Source organism: Monodelphis domestica, chromosome 7, assembly GCF_027887165.1.
Source record: "Monodelphis domestica isolate mMonDom1 chromosome 7, mMonDom1.pri, whole genome shotgun sequence".
Taxonomy (NCBI): Eukaryota; Metazoa; Chordata; class Mammalia; order Didelphimorphia; family Didelphidae; genus Monodelphis; species Monodelphis domestica.
This window is the reverse complement of record NC_077233.1, coordinates 227,775,499-227,792,990: the sequence shown is the minus strand read 5'-3', so window position 1 is coordinate 227,792,990 and position 17,492 is coordinate 227,775,499. Positions and strand designations below refer to the sequence as shown.

Below are 17,492 nucleotides of genomic sequence, written 5' to 3'. Positions count from 1 at the left end.
TTCGTGTATCTTTAATTAATATAATTTTAATTGAATTCATTTTAAGAAGGAAGGATTCATATTTTCATTTTAACTCACTGTTGGTTGTCTACAGGGTCCAGGGCTGGGTACAACACAGTTGGGCTAGTTAATTTTCTTTCTTTTTTTTTTAAACCCTTACCTTCTATCTGAGAATCAATACTGTGTATTGGTTCTAAGGCAGAAGAGCAGAAAGGGCTAGGCAAGGGGGGTTAATTGACTCTTCCAGGGTCACACAGCTAGGAAGTATCTGAGGCCAAATTTGGACCCAGGTCCTCTCATCTCTGGGCCTGGCTCTTAATCCACTGAGCTGCCCAGCTGCCCCTGGGGCTAGTTAATTTTCGAATGAACTGGCAAGTATTTGTTGAACATCTGCTATGTTATATACTGGGCACTGTCCTAGACACTGAGAATAGAAAGACAAAAATAAAACAGGCCCTTGCTCAAAGGGCTTATGTTCTATAGGGAAAGATATCATGTACGACATACACATAAATTTACCTAAGTGCATAAAAAATGAATATGTAAGGAGGATACCATATTTATTGCTTTTCTTTCCCTTGAGAAACAGGGAAGAAGCAGGGGGCAGCTTGGTACAGTGGAAAAAGCATGGGGATTTAGTCTTAGAACCTTGGTTCAATTCCCAAATCTGCAAATTAGGGCACTACCATGGTGACATTCATTTACCTTTCTGGGTCTATAAAATGAAGGGGTTAGACTAAATTGCCTTCTGAGATCCCTTCTAGCTCTACAGCTATGTTCCTATAATAGTAAGCTTTAATATAGAAAACATGAAACACTTCCTGGAATGACACCATAGAGGGACTCTTGGACAGCCATGTGACAAAGCATGGGCCCTGAATGCTTGGAAAGAGGTAGAGGACTGTAAGGATGTAGGCATTTTAAAATAAGGAGGTGGGAGGAAGGGAGAGAAGACGGATTTTTGTCAGTTGAAAAGATAAAATTAGCATTTTTCTTTTTTAAAAATGGGTGTAAGTTAAAAACAACAATGATGAGAAGGGAATCAGTTCCCTGGAATATTTTTTACAACAAGTTTCTCTGATAAAATTTCCATTTCCAAAATATATAAGGGACTTAATTCAAATTTATAAGAACAAGAGCCATTCCCCAATTTGATAAATTGTTAAGGGTTATAACAGTGTAAACCTCAAATTTCCTTAGACTTATAATTGTTGAAAATTTCACCATTGGGATATTTCATACTTGGAAAATTTCTTACTGATAGTCTATTGGAATGGGAACTCCATTGGCATGGGAGGTTCCTTCTCTTCCCTTCTTAAGATTACTTTAGGACAGAAACCCTTTGCTGAACAATGGAAAGGACTTTGATCTATGCTTAAGCATAGAACAGGAATTTCTTTGAGTCTTGATTGATTTTAGAATTGATACAATGGAGATACTTGGAATAAATCTCCACCCTATTCAGTCCTAATAGGATTGAGTAAGGGCTGCAGCCTAGATCAAAATTTAATTATTCCAATCTCTACCATACTCAAGTTAACAGGATTTAGAAAGGGCTGTAGCAAAGGAGTATAGATTTAATCATTTGAAAATATGACCTTCAACAGACATGTGCAAAAGCCAGAAACCTCTGGGCGGTCCTGGGTTAAGCGAGAGCCTCCATTGACAGGGAAATTGATGAAGAGTGATTGGTAGATGTGAGGACTGAGGGGAGGCAACTTGGATGGTGTCCTTAAAGATAGGAGGGTCTGGAGACTGGGGGTGGTTGATTTTGGTGGTCGGTGTGGTTCCTGGGTCGGGGAAACTTGCTCTGAAGGAAGCTGAAGGTGGGGGCCTCTGAGACTGTTTCTCCATTTTGGACACGTGAGTAATAGGGACTGATCTCTTTTCTTTGCCCCAGCTATCTAAGGGCTTGGGCCTTTTGGCCCAGCCTAAACAGAAGGGGTATTTAAGCCCTATTCCCTTCTCTCCCCTTTCTCTCTCTCTCTCTATCTCTAATTCCTTTCTTACTCCTATTGTAATTAAACTCCAAAAAAAGCTGCCGGCTGACTTGAGTTTTTCATTTAGGAATTACATAGCTGATTCCTTGGCGACCTTAAATTAATATATATCAGTCTTTTAAAGTGATTCCCTTGTAACATTGTGGCTGACCACACGGGAGTCTAAAGAATCCTCTCAATAAAACTTTTTCCTTGCCTTTTTACTATACTGTTTCACCACTTAGTCCTTTTTTTTTAACAAAAAACTTGGCTTAAAGACACAGCTGCTAGAACACGTGAGTATAAAAAACGTTTTCTCTTTTCTCCTTAAGTTAAATTGGAATCAGCAGTTTTTTCTTTTTCTTCCTTTTAATCTTAAGGGACAGCTGGGTAGCTCAGCGGATTGAGAGCCAGCCCTAGAGGCAGAAAGTCCTGGGTTCAAATCGGATCTCAGATACTTCCCAGCTGTGTGACTCTGATAGACAGAAAACAGCTGTTTTTAAATCTCAGCAACAGGACTCTAAAGTCCTGGCTGGAAGAACTGTTTCTAAATATCCTTTCCCTTAAGGAACAACTTCCTGCATTAAAAAAAAAAAAAACCCTGTGGAAAGTTTGTTGCTTTGCCCTGCTCCCCACGTGTTTTGTGAAATTACAAAATATATATATAAAAATGGGTACTACATTCTTTGACAATTATATGGCAGCTGAAGAAGTAGGGGCATTGAGGAATGAAGGATACCTCCAAATTTTTATATTAATAGGTACTGTCATTTTTGTACTCCTCAATACTATATTTAGAGATGAAAAAATAAAAAATATTGAGGATAAAATAAAACAAAATGAGGATAAAATAAAACAAAATGAGGATAAAATAAAACAAAATGAGGATAAAATAAAACAAAATGAGGATAAAATAGAAAATATTGAGGATAAAATAGAAAATGTTGAGGATAAAATAGAAAAAAATGAGGATAAAATAGAAAATATTGAGGATAAAATAGAAAATATTGAGGATAAAATAGAAAAAATTGAGGATACAATAGAAAAAATTGAGGATACAATAGAAAAAATTGAGGATAAAATAGGAAATATTGAGAATAAAATAGAAAAACTTGAGGATAAAATAGGAAATATTGAGAATAAAATAGGAAATATTGAGGATAAAATGGGAGATATGGAAGATAAAATAGGAAAAATTGAGGAAAAAATGCAAGCCCAATTAGAAGATCTAAAATGTTTCTTACAGGATCAATGGGCAAACACCCACTCTACCAGAAACAGACCTGTTTCTGAACCTTTGAATGAGGAAATTTCCTTCCCTGAAATAGAGATGGAAAACACCTTCCCTATAGCCCAGTTAACAGACTGCTTCTCTCGTGCAGTGCAAATCTTGTCTGAATTTAATCCCCAAAACCCTTCACCTGCAATCCCAGCTTCTCATGTTCCTTCTCCTACAGAAAACCAAATTCCAATGCAAGGGAGATCTTGTCCTCCTAGAGAAACCTGTCCTTGTCAAACTGACCCACAGGTGCAAAATTCAACTAGAGGCCTGTTTCCTCTAAGAGAAGTACCTGAAATAGGACGAAATGGGGATGTGGTGACTTTAAGACATAGGATACCGTTTACTCCCCAAGAAATAAATGAACTTACACGAAATATCCCCACATATGAACAAGATCCTTTTCTAGTAACAAAAAAGATGGGAGACATATTTTTTCAATATAATCCGTCTTACAAGGACGTTGAGAGCTTACTACAGGCTTTTTTAAGTGAACGTGAAAAAAATAAAATAATTGCTCATGTCAACAAAACCCGGGGGCGTAATGCAGCACATTGGCCATCTCAGGATCCCGAATGGGACTATAATAATCCTGAGGACTATCTACAACTATACCGTTGTAGAGAGGCCATCCTCACGGCCATGAAGGAATGTGCGGACAGTACAGATAAGTGGATGGAACTGGAAAAAATTAAGCAAAAGGAAAACGAAACACCCTCCAGATTTATGGACAGAATTATCGAGTTTGGGGACAGATACTTAGATTGGGACTTAAATAAAGAGAATAGTTTAAGACAAGTTAGAAGAATCTTTGTAAATAATTCTTGCAAAGTAATTAAAAATTATTTTAAAACACAATGCCCAAGATGGTCAGATATGGACCTTGAAGAATTGCGAAAAACAGCTATATATGTTTTTAAGGGAAACGAAGAAAAGGAGAAAGAGAATAATGATGACATGGAGGAAATGAAAAAAAAATGAGATGTGTAATAGATAGGATAACTAAATTAGAAAGTGGGCATGATAATGAACCAACGACAATTGCCCCTCTCCAGAAATCCAATTATCAATCCATTACTTGCCACTTCTGTGAGAAGAAGGGCCACAAAATGATGGAATGTAGAACCTTTCTTAAGATGTTTGGAAGGAATACACAGTTTAATAATGGTTTTAGAAATAATAACTATAGAAATTATGATAATGGTTATAGAAACCAGAATTCTAGAAATTATAATAATGACTATGGAAATAACTATAATGAATATAGAAATAAGAACTTTAGAAACCAGAATTATAGAAATAGGAATTGGGAATTTAATGACAATGCTCAAATTGAAGAAAATTTTAATGATAATACTCAACAATATATGAGAAATGGCGCTCGTCCAAAAATTACTCGAGGTACTAATGACCCTCAGAGAGGTGCCCTTCAGGAGGGTGCCCAGGGAACTTCCCAGTATAATAAAGATGATTCTTCTTAGATTGTATTGATTTTGTTGATATTAATTAACCTTTTTCAGTTTTTTTTTCTCCTCTCCAAATAGTAGGAAAGATGAATAAAGAACTTAAGACTATGATTGGAAAATTATGCACTGAGACCCATTTAAAATGGCCTGAAATTCTCCCTCTGGCCCTATTTTATCTTAGAAGCAGGCCTAGAGGAGACTTACATATTTCACCATTTGAGATGCTTTTTGGACATCCGCCTATACAGGCTAAGCCTTTCTCCCCGGCTTATACATCGCTATTAGGGGGAGATATTACTATTGCTTCCTATATACAGGAGTTACAGCACAAACTACGTGAACTTCATGAATCCGGAGCTGCAGTACAAGCTGGACCATTAGACTTTTCTCTGCATGACCTGAACCCAGGAGATAAAGTTTATATCAAGAATTTCAAGCGAACTGGAGCAACTGAACCTTCATGGGAAGGACCATTCCAAATATTATTAACTACTCCAACATCTATAAAGATTGGAGAAAGAGACTCTTGGATTCACTGCTCACATGTGAAGAAAGCATCTTCTGCTGAGACTGATTGACTCTATCCTATCATATGAATTGTGACTCTATCTTATCATAAGAATTGGAGATAATAATCCATAGACAAATAGATGTTTTTTTTTCAAGAATATATTGAATTACTGATTTTTTTCTTATTTTTTCTTATTTCTTTTCTTTTATTTTTTGATCAGAATATTTGATTTTTTTTCTCATTTTTGTACTGAAGGTACACATAATTAATATTAATATTTTTTCCCTGCAGTAATACAAGTTAATATATATACTCTTGCTATAATATCAATATATGCCTAAAGGCTTTAAACTATGGGAACCTGCCATTTATTGATAAAATATTATAGGACTGTGATTAATGTTTGTGTCTGATTCCAGGAAAAGGGATAAAAACAAGGAGCACAGACTAAACCTGAATAGTGCCAATAGAGCACACATGAAATATTAAAGTGAGACTCAAGGTTGCGACGCTTAACTTATGTTTAAGTCGTAGGACTTCCTTGTATCTACACTCCTTTTGAAGTACTCAAACAAGTACAAAGCTTGACTATCATGCTGGCTCCCTATATCTCTGAAAAAAAAAAAATCAGACAAGGGAATGACATTTCCCCATCAAAATAGAATTCTAATTCTTTCCTTCTTATATTATGGCAACTTCCTGTAGTCTTGGCTACAAATGGCTAAGTGAAATATTACTGTATTCTGTCCTACATACTTGTGGGATAGAAATTACTTTAAACTGGACCTATACAAGGCCTATTTTGAATTTTTCTTATGTTTTTGATTATTTTTCTATTCTTTTGATAATTGACACATACACCCCCATAACTGAACATTGCATTCTGAGCTAAACTTGATATTTTTTTTTACTTACTTCAGGGGGGATTGTATTTTAATTTAAAATCTAAGAATTTTTGAATTTTTTTTTTTGTTTGAGATTTTATTTTTATAAAAATCCAAGACTTTTGTTTAAGATTTTACTTTTATAAAATTTTCAAAGATTTTGATTTTGTTCGAGAAAAGATCTTCAAGAAAGAAGCTTGAAACTTTTATATCCAGAGAATGAACTGTTGCAGAAAGATGCCAAAAACCTACACTTCATCAAGAAGATCAAGAATGAACTTTGGATGTGATTGATTGGACTGAACTTTTGATTGAACATTTATTGTAACATTTATGCCAAAAGGGACTGCCCCTAATTTGGCTTTCTGTCAATGCGCCTAGCAAACATTGGTTTTGCTTTCTTTTCTTTTCTATTTCCTCTCTCACTATTCTAATTTCTCTTAGAAAATTGAATATTGTGTATATCTTTAGTTAGAAGTGAATTTAGAACTACAAAATGATTATGTTAAATGATCAATGGGGAGACTAGTCTCCCAATGATCATCAGGGGGGATTGTAAACCTCAAATTTCCTTAGACTTATAATTGTTGAAAATTTCACCATTGGGATATTTCATACTTGGAAAATTTCTTACTGATAGTCTATTGGAATGGGAACTCCATTGGCATGGGAGGTTCCTTCTCTTCCCTTCTTAAGATTACTTTAGGACAGAAACCCTTTGCTGAACAATGGAAAGGACTTTGATCTATGCTTAAGCATAGAACAGGAATTTCTTTGAGTCTTGATTGATTTTAGAATTGATACAATGGAGATACTTGGAATAAATCTCCACCCTATTCAGTCCTAATAGGATTGAGTAAGGGCTGCAGCCTAGATCAAAATTTAATTATTCCAATCTCTACCATACTCAAGTTAACAGGATTTAGAAAGGGCTGTAGCAAAGGAGTATAGATTTAATCATTTGAAAATATGACCTTCAACAGACATGTGCAAAAGCCAGAAACCTCTGGGCGGTCCTGGGTTAAGCGAGAGCCTCCATTGACAGGGAAATTGATGAAGAGTGATTGGTAGATGTGAGGACTGAGGGGAGGCAACTTGGATGGTGTCCTTAAAGATAGGAGGGTCTGGAGACTGGGGGTGGTTGATTTTGGTGGTCGGTGTGGTTCCTGGGTCGGGGAAACTTGCTCTGAAGGAAGCTGAAGGTGGGGGCCTCTGAGACTGTTTCTCCATTTTGGACACGTGAGTAATAGGGACTGATCTCTTTTCTTTGCCCCAGCTATCTAAGGGCTTGGGCCTTTTGGCCCAGCCTAAACAGAAGGGGTATTTAAGCCCTATTCCCTTCTCTCCCCTTTCTCTCTCTCTCTCTATCTCTAATTCCTTTCTTACTCCTATTGTAATTAAACTCCAAAAAAAGCTGCCGGCTGACTTGAGTTTTTCATTTAGGAATTACATAGCTGATTCCTTGGCGACCTTAAATTAATATATATCAGTCTTTTAAAGTGATTCCCTTGTAACAACAGACAGTTCTCAAAAGAAAAAATCCAAGCTATCAGTGGCCATACTTTAAAAAAAATGCTCCAAATCATTAAAATAATTAGAGAAATGAAAATTAAAGCAACCTCACATGCTTTAAATTGGCAAAGTTGACCAAAAAGGAAAATGACAAATGCTGGAGTATCTATGAGGAAGGAGAACTATGAATTATTGGGCTAGCTAATTGTGCATGTTCTTTGTCTTATTATTTTATTTTAATAACATATTTTCACATGAGTTTTCTGAAGTTATATGATCCAAATTATCTCCCTATGTTCTTCCCTCCCTACTCCCAGAGCTGGCAAGCAATTCAATCTGGGTTTTATATGTATTATCATGCAAAACGTTTCCATATAATTCATTTGATACAGTGAGTGATACTACTAGGCCTGTATACTCAAGAAGTCAAAAGAGAAAAAGGATCCATATATACAAAAATATTTACAGTGGTACTTTTTGTAACGGCAAAGAACTATAAACTGAGGGATGGTGTGGCTATCAATTGGGAATAGCTGGACAAATCATGGTATTTGAATGTAATGGAACATCCGCTTCCCCATAAGAAATGATGAAAGGAATGGTTTTAGAGAAATCTAGTAACACTTATAAAAAATGATGCAAAGTAAAAATGATTCTAGAAGAGAGATGACAAAGAAATGTCACCCACCTCCTGACTGAGGTGTGTGAATTTCAAAACTATTCCACCCTAATCAGACCATTCTTTAGAAGATCTGATTTAGCTATTTCCTGATCAATAACAATAGAGATACTTGGAATAACAGAATCAGGTCTTGGAAACTACATTTCTTCTCCCTTCTTAGTTTAACAGGTCTGCATCAAACACAAGATTTAATTATCTGAGAAAATGGCCTTCACCAGACATGTGCAAAAAAAAGGACAGACCTCTGGGCTGTCCTAAGTCAAGCTTGAGCCACTATTGGTACATGTGAGACGCAGGAAGTGAGGTAGAGGACAGCCTCTGGAATTCTCAGGACTTCCTGTGAGGAGGGCTAGAGTTCAGTTCGATCCTGGAGCTTGAGCTTGGAGGAGCCCCGAAGACAGCTTTCCTTCAGACTGGTCACATGAGTGATAAAGATTGACCCCTTTCTCTGCCTTGGGTCTCCAAGGCCTTAACACCCACTTTGGCTCAGCCTGAGTCAGAGTGGTTCTGAGTTAAACTCCTTTCCTTCTCTCCCTCTCTCTCTCTCCCTCTAATATTTTCTTCCTCCTATTGTAATTAAATCACCATAAAAATTGGCAGCTGACTTGGGTATTTTATTATTTGGGATTTCCCTTGACTACCATTTAAATTTAGATTTTTTCAGTCTCAACCATAATATTCACCCTCTACAGGTGATAGACTCAAGATGTAGAATGAGACATGCTTTTTATGACTAATGTTTTGTTTGGACTATGCGTATTTCTTATAAAACTTTTGTTTTCTTTTTTCTCTTTTTCAACTGGAGGAAGAACAGGTGGGGAGAGAAGAGAAATGCTTGCTAACTGGAAAAACAAAAGAACCAAAAACATAGGCAGGGGAAAGTCCCAAAGGGTTAGTGGAAAGAGTGAAAAAGACAAACTACCTGCTTTACCTGTCAGACATTTATAAATCTTCTTAGGGTTCTCACACAGAACAGAATCAACTCCTAAAACACCCGTCTCCTTAAGAATTACACTCCACCATTCTTCCTGAGAAATTAGCTCTAATTCAACCACTTATCAGTGGTTATAAGACTTATCAAAATGAAAACAAATCAATCTCTGGGGGTTTGATCTCTCTTTGCAAGGAAGCTCTGAGGTGTACTTATCCTTCAGGAGCCAGAAAGCAAAGCAATACATTAAAATGATGGGAAAACAGACATTTCTGACATATGGAACAAGGAGCAGTAAGGCTGGGAATTGCTTACATTTGGTCACATGGCATTGGATGCCCTGGTGCCTCTAGGTCCACACTGGGCTCACTCACAAAAATGTCTCCTTTGCAAGTGACAGACCAGATGGCCTGGGGGGAAGGGCGGCCTTGGATCCTTCGGCTTTCAGAGCAGGACGTACTGAGTAGGGCAAGCTGTGAATGGGAGACAGATGATAAGTAACTGACACAGAAGAGTAGCAGAAAAACTCTAAAGAATCCCAGAGGACAATTTTCAAGGAGTGAGGGGAATAACTCACACATTTTTATGAGGGAGAAGGTAAGGAAGGATGGCCTTTGGCCCCAGAAAGGAATCCTAATGTCGGTCTGTGATTTGGGGGGGTTTAACATCCTGATCTGGGAATGGGTCATTCAAACCCTCCCCCTTAAAGATTCACCTTGACCCAAATCACATGCCCAAGAGGTTTAACACTCACCCAGTCATACATTTCCTGCTCAGTAGCAGCAGCGAGACGGATGGGCCACCTCTGTTTGGTTTTCTCTGGGGTATAGAGGGCAAAGGAATGTTTGGCCTCATTTAGCACAGGAACCAGTACTGTCACTTCATTGAGAAATATGTGGATGTACTGTTCAAAGAAGGCAAGAAAAAACCATAAGCCTTCCATTATTCCATACCATGATTCCACCTCCTCCATTCAGGTACAATCTGTACCCTTTTGTCAACACGCAGGAGCCTAGGCACAGGTGTCTGTGCCTCACCCAATATTCTTAACTAGAGCAGCTCTTGCCTGGAAGGAGCTAAGCAGGAGGCCCCATGCTCCCTGGGGCCACAAGTTCCCCTTCTTAGCCTAACCATTTTTCTCCATCCACCACACATCCCTTCTCCCCCTTCCACCTTCAGCCTCTTTCTCTGAGAATTATAATCAAATCCCCACACTGTGACCCCTGGAATAGGTGTCTTAATGGCCTGCTTTAGTGTTCCATTCAATCATCTTAGAGAAATTGAGGTCAGGACAAGAATTTCCAGATGAAAGGGAGTCTGTCCATAGTCCCCCTATATGCCACTTCCCTTCCATGTGAAGATATAAGCTCCAGGCCAGCGGTGACTGTTTCATTTTTGCATCTCTATCCCAAGCACTTAGCACAGTGCTCGGCATATAGTAAGTGCCTGGGCTCACACAGGTAGGAAATGTCTGAGGCCAGATCTCAGTCTAGATCCTCCCATCTCCACACCTCATTCTCTACCCACTGAGCCACCTAGCTGCCTCTGTGCCCTGCTTCTTAATCAGTGCTAGCATCCTGGGCAATATGGCCCACACCTGTCAGCTACAGCCAGTAGGTTTGTCTTCTGGGAGATGAAAAGTTCCCACAGTACAGGAGCCAAGGCTTTGCTCCTGGCAAAGTTCACAATTAGTTATTTAACTTTTCTTTTAACTGGACCTATAATTTAACATTTTAAAAAACCAGACCTATAATTCCATTGATATAAGGAGTTCCCAAGGAAGAACAACTTCCTAACATAGACCAATATCTAGTCTTAAGAGTTGCCTGGGGCACTTTAAGGTCAAATGATTTGCCCAGACTCACAAAGCTAATAGATGGGGTAGAAATGGAACTAGAACCCAAGTCTTCCTGAGGACCAGATCAATTCTTATCTTCCACACCAGAGGTGCCAAAGGCAAGGCCACAAGAAGACTGCAAAACTCCAGGGCAGGAATAAGATTAAAATGCAATCAGGAAATTTTCAACAAAATAAATAAAAATACAAGATAACACAGTGTTAATTTGTGGTTTCTTAAATCAATATATAGGGATCCCTTTATATTTGAGTTTGACTATTCTCCACCATCCTATCCTCTCAAATACACACACACACACACACACACACACACACACCCTAAATTTTATAAGAGACTTTGCCCCCTATGACTATGGTGTTTGTAGTTCAAAGTCTCAGACCAGGAGTCTCTCAGATCCTTTCTTCCCAAAATAGGTTGGCCAAAGATAGCCTAATTTATTTTCATCTTGGCTTCCTTTTTTTCCCCCTTCAGGGCTTATCCTGGTCCCCATTCCCTTCCTCTCCCCAGCCATCTGCTACAGCACCTTCTTTTCCTCATGGAACATGTAGTAGATGAAGAGGATGCTGTCACGAGTCCCATCATTCCCAGTGAACTGCTCCAATGCCACCCGGACATCGATCCATTTGTGGGGCTTCCAGTCCACCCACCACTGTAGTGTGCCAGTCTTCACCCACACCGACTTAAAGATGCACCCAGGGAGGTAGAAACAAAACAGGGTTAATAGCAAAAAATCTGAGTCTCACCTGGATCTGGACAGATAGATGCCTTCTGAAGAGACCTCCATCTGGAGCACGCGTTCCTACCTTCCAGTGAGAGTCAGGTACTACCTTTTAAAACCCCTGAAAAGTCTGCTTTCTCATCTCTCACTTCTTTTTGCTCTGTTTCTATGACACAGACAGAAGCAAACTTTGGAATGCCCATATTATGGAGAGAGAGCCCAGGACTCGGAGAGCTTAATGAGGCCTCAGGTCAGGGAGTAGTAAGTCATCAGTGAAGAAGGGATCATTCTCTGGGTAGAGCTCTCTCTACAAAGGGCAGAAGGCAGCATGCTCTAGAGGAAGGCAAGGTCTGGGATTGTTCCTGCTATTGCCATTTACTGACTGGATGACCACAGCAACCCGGATTTGTCTATAAAATTGGCATTGTCATACTGCAATAACTGTATCAAAAGGGCATTTCAATGAAAGGAGCTCAGGAAGTCTTAAAGAGATGTAAGGACTGGGCCTGTGATTTCATTGCTGAAGGGAACCCTCAGATAAGGAAAGTCTCTTTACCAATGCAAATCAGCACATAAGTTTTCAGAGTTGCCAAGAGCACAGAGAAGTTCAGAGGCTTGTCCTGGTCACAGAACCAGGGAGGCAGGATGTGAACCCTGAGCTTCTTAGCTCCAAAGTCAGCCACTATTCTACGCATGCCTTAAAGTAGAATATGATCATCATCATTATTAAATGTGCTCTATTCCCTAAACTTAGAATTTAGGCCAACAAATGGTTGACTGATTAAGGGCTGGTTCCCAGAGTTTTGGTATTGGTGCCAAGATCATGCTTCAAGTGACTGATGAATCTATTGACCAGACATTCAACACTCTGCTACCTACAACTTAAAATTCAAGGCTCATCTTACGCTAAGTGTTGAATGACAGCAATACAAATTTCGTTTTCCTGAGGATGAAAAAGCAACAATGATATTAACTAGTGAGATGGGTCAAGTAATATCCATGCCTGGGCAGCTAGATAGCGTAGGAGGTAGAGCACCAGGACTAGTCAGGAGGATCTGGGTTCAAATCCAGCCTTGGACACCTCCTAGTTATGTGACTCTGGACAAGTCATGTAACCCTTACTGCCACACCCATACTGTTTTTCTGTCTTAGAATTGCTATTAGGTAAGAGTTTAGGAAAAAGAAAGAAAGAAAAGAAGTATCCATGCCCACCTGCTCCACAGCCTGTTCATAGTGTCTGAAATTCTCCAGTTCTCGCTTGGTCCTTTCAGTGAGTTGCTGGAAAATTTGCTTTCGCCACGCTGCTGTCTGAGCAGGAGTAATGGACAAGGAAAGGGTCTGCATGGAGGCAGAAAGACCTGAAAACCAGAGAGACCAGATAGTTCTGTCAATGTTGAGGGAAACTGAGGGAATAAAGACGAGTGATTTATTGGGGGAATTGAGTGAACCACATTCAGTCCATTTTGTGTCTCAATTCTGGAACTAGCTTAGTTTCTATCTAGTTAAGGGCTTAATCCAAATTCTGTCTCGTGAGAAAATTTTATTCACTTGTGGAAACTGGGAGAAAACCTAGCCTTGCATAGTTAGGAAATTGGATCATTTCTCCCTGCTATTTAGGGACCCTTCACCAAGGACCTAGGAACATAGTTAGATCCTAAAATGGATGCGAGTTTTCTCATAATTATACATCACAAGCAACTCATACTTCTTATCTGAAAACTGGCCCCATACTGGTCAATCAATTATTGTTTCCATGTTCCTTGGACAGTTTATAGATACTTGGGAGGAGTGGAACCACCTCTTTTTTTAAGTTCAGGGAACTGTATCTGTTTGCTTGTTCCTCCCAGCTTGTAAAGTCCCTAATCTTTCCTCCAATCAAAAATCAGATTATCTAATGTATTATTTCCTTTTAATTAATTGACCTTACCCAAAGCTGAGGAAGGGGCCTAGTCTTGATTTGTTTGGCAACTGACACATTGCTTAACAAATCAATATGCTCAGAGGATCAAACCTTTGTTTCCTCAGTCATTTTTTTCACCCACAACAAAATCAATGCTGATCAGCTCTGAAAGATGGGCATCAAGCCTATATGAAGCAGTTTGGCAAATAAAGCCAAACAATCCATAATTTCCTTTTTTTTTTAACTAGTCTAAGCTTTCCCTATGAATCACAAAAAGTAGAAAAAAGCAAAAAAAAAATCACTCTTCTTCACTTGTTGGAAACTATTACTCAATGGGCAAGTCCAAATTGAATTCTAGCTCTGGAGGTGGGAGAGACTTTAGAGGTCATTTAGTCCAACCTACTCTTTTTAAAAATATAAAAGGTCACATTAGGTAGTAATCATGAGAGAGAAGATTTAAATCCAAGATTTCTGACTCCAGAGTCAGAATTCTCTCCAATGTACTATACTGTCTCTGTAAAGAAAATTCAAGGTTAATGCTTTTCTTTTAACCTTGGGGAAAAATAAGCTAAAATCATCAGGAGAGTGAGAATGGATTAGGAGAACAGGGGGTTGGGGGAAAGAAAGGGAAGAGGAGGAAAAGACCTCAGGTAATTTCTGCTACCTCATACTATGGGAGATAAGTTTCCTTTTTCATGTTATTTTGTTTTTCAATTAACAAGTATCTATTCTGTCTCTCTCCCACCCTACCCTCAAACCCCTTATTAAAAATATACATAGTTTCAGTAAAACAATTTCCCAAATTGTCCATACAAAAACCATATGTCTAATTCTCCATAAAATTCATGCACACATTTGAGCTTTAGGAAATAAAAAAAAGTAGTTGGCACAAGGGGACAGCTGGGTGGTTCAGTGAATTGAGAGCCAGGCCTAGAAACAGGAGGTCCTGGGTTCAAATCTGACCGCAGACACTTCCTAGCTGTGTGACCCTGGGCAAGTCACTTAACCCCCATTGCCACTCTTCTGCCTTGGAACCAATATATAATATTGACTCTAAGACAGAAGGTAAGGGTTAAAAAAAAAGGTAGTTGGCATAGTTGGCTAGAGAAGAGTGCTAAGATTAGATCCAAAGACACGGGTAAAATGCTGACATGCACTATTTATGACATATTGGCTGTTTCCTGTTGATATTCAGGGACTGCACCTGTAATCTTGACCTGCCGTTCTGCAGGTGTGTGCAGCTGCTTACGAGGGAGCCTGGGCTAAAGAGTATGAGTGGTTTGCCCATCCCCCTACTGGGCAAACATCTCCAGGTTCTGACTGTGGCAGATCATCTTCATATCCTACTTTCAAAATCAGTAAGAAAGGGGGGAGGGAGCAGGGAAGGCACCGGAGTAATATTTACAATGAATCAAGTGCCCAACCCAGGTTTCTTTGACGATAGGGAACAACAGTTGGAGAAGAATTTGTAGTGTTGGGAAGAATAGTTAAATGGTTTTTTCTATACCATGGCAGAAAAGAATTTTTTGCCCACCAGTCTTGATCTGCCATCACTTGATGCGGTCTGAAGTTTTGTCATGCAGCACCTGCTTAGAAAGTCAAATTTCTGGCTCTTGGAGGGAGAGAAATCAGAAAAGACACGACTCTACTAATTTCGCATGTGTTCTACATGTAAGCTGCTGAAGCCAGGAAAGGGGGGGGGGGGAGAATTGCCATGTGTGGTGTTCGCTGGAAGCAAGGCCCAGAAAATCCAGCTATTCCATCTCAAAAAAAAGAGATGGCTCTCTATTCAAGGGCTCGAGGGCACTCTCCTTGTCTGAGGGAGTCACAGATAAACTCTGAGGACATCTGCAGTTAGCTGCAAGGTTCACTCCGAGGCCCCTGCAGCTGTTGCCACTGCTCCCTTGAGGAGCCTAAGACAAGGCACTCGAATTGAACAGCCAGTTCGGAATCCTGGTTTCTAAATGTTCCCTAAATGGAAACGGAGAGCCCTTCAGGGGAGTCGGCTCTACAGATGCTTCAGCCAGGGCAATCGGAGCTCCAGGCTGCAGCTGGAAGATCCCTAACTCCCTTGCCAGCAAACACCAGTCTGTTTTTAGAACTGATGCTGTCTGCCCTTTTCTTGCCTACTTGTGGTGAAAGAAATTCCCTGTCATAGCCAGAAAACTTGACCTGTTTAGATAATAACATATTTCCCCTTCCCCGAACCATCTCCCCCACATAGCACGATTCCTCCATTAAGTGACATGTATCTCTTCCAAGCCTCAACAATAACAATCTTCCTATTTTGGTTATATTAGGGATCCCAATGTTGATGTAGTACACACAGAGCAATGGACTTAAAAGTCAGAAAGACCGGAGTTCAAATCCTGCTTGAGATGGTTTTCTGGATAAGTCTAGGTTATCAGATAACCCTCTAGACTTCAACTATCTCCTACATAAAACAAGAAGGTTGTACCTGATGACCTCCAGTCTATGAACCTGACCCTTCATTGTGCTGGGACTTGGGGTTGGCCGAGGTCGGCACTCAGGTCCCCTTTCGTTCTAGGCCCGTACGTAGCCTGCTTGCCTCATCCCAATCTTTATTTCCTCTGTGGCTATTTCTGTGCTTGTGTCCCGCCACAGTTACCACCACTTAACCCTAGCCCAGCCAGAGGAGGTGAATACCTGACTGAATAGTGAACCACTTCAGAACCGTGTGTGCATCCACTGTGCATCCTCCTCCAGACACCCAGGCCCACAGCGGGTGATCGTCAGCTCCGTAGCCCTCCTCCAAGCCCATAGGGAAGAGCCCCAGGGACGAGAGGCTGGGCGTCTCAGCAAAGCAGCTGGCTGAGTGGGCGCAGGTTTTCCGAGTTTCCTTCAGGTCAATGTTAGTCCAGGGGAGTTCGGCTGGAGCCGTGCCCTGAGCTTTGCCCTCTCTGTTCACAGAGGACACGGCCTCCTCTTCACCGCGGGGCCTGCCGTGGCCCAAACATGGCTCATCCTCAGGCAGCAGCCCCGGCCTCTCGGCCTCAGAGGAAGTATCGGTGTCACTGGGGCCCAAGGAGTCACCGCTGCCTCTCACTTCATCCCCGAAGAAGCAGCCAGCACTGGGTGGGAAACAGCAAAGCGACCTTTTATGTTCACATCACCCAAGCATTTCTCAGGTGTCCCCGGCCCCCCACCCTGGGCCTGGGAGGTCTGGATGAAGACGGATTCCTCTGCAGGAACTGAAGAGCAGAGTTAGGGCCAGAGTGCAGGGGAGTCAGAGATATTCATCTTGCCCCTATTTTGTGGAAGAAGAGGGTCTCACTCTGATGGAACCAGTACAAACTGCTCAGAGAGAAATGCCAAGTGTTATCCCAGGTTAGTCAGTCACTGAGCCCAGAGTCCCATCTCTGCCCTTTATCTGACCTTGTATAGGTCACTCAACCACTCTGCACCTCAGTATCCCCATCTGCACAAAGAAGTGAGGGGATAGCTAGGTGGCACAGTAGAGTACCAGGCCTGGAGGTGGGAGGACCTCGGTTCAAATCTGATCTCCTTCCTTGCTGAGTAACCTTGGGCCAGTCACTTAACCCCATGTGCCAAGCCCTTGCCCTTCTGCTTTAGAGCTCTTGCTAAGATAGGAAGTAAAGGCTTTAAAAAAACAAACAAACCCCCCCCCCCAAAAAAAACAACACAGGGCTGGACTCTTTTGGTTCCTACATTCTGACTCCATGAGGGCTCTCCTGGCACTCAGCTCTCTCCTACTCTTCTTTCCTTCAATCCATGTTTTTCTCCTCCTTTA

The 17,492-nt window shown here is 40.5% G+C and overlaps 1 protein-coding gene across 4 annotated transcripts in view; it reads right to left on the bottom strand.

The window, feature by feature from the left end:
- TECPR1 (tectonin beta-propeller repeat containing 1) overlaps nucleotides 1-17,492 on the bottom strand; it is an 84,823-nt gene that overhangs the window by 28,652 nt on the left and 38,679 nt on the right. For all 4 annotated transcript variants that reach the window (XM_056806510.1, XM_056806511.1, XM_001377766.4 and 1 more), the window contains 5 exons: nucleotides 16,388-16,812; nucleotides 13,033-13,178; nucleotides 11,626-11,781; nucleotides 9,999-10,148; nucleotides 9,560-9,717 (listed from right to left, as the gene is read on the bottom strand). In XM_056806510.1, coding sequence (XP_056662488.1) covers nucleotides 9,560-9,717; nucleotides 9,999-10,148; nucleotides 11,626-11,781; nucleotides 13,033-13,178; nucleotides 16,388-16,812 — 1,035 coding nt within the window. The remainder of the gene's footprint in view (nucleotides 1-9,559; nucleotides 9,718-9,998; nucleotides 10,149-11,625; nucleotides 11,782-13,032; nucleotides 13,179-16,387; nucleotides 16,813-17,492) is intronic.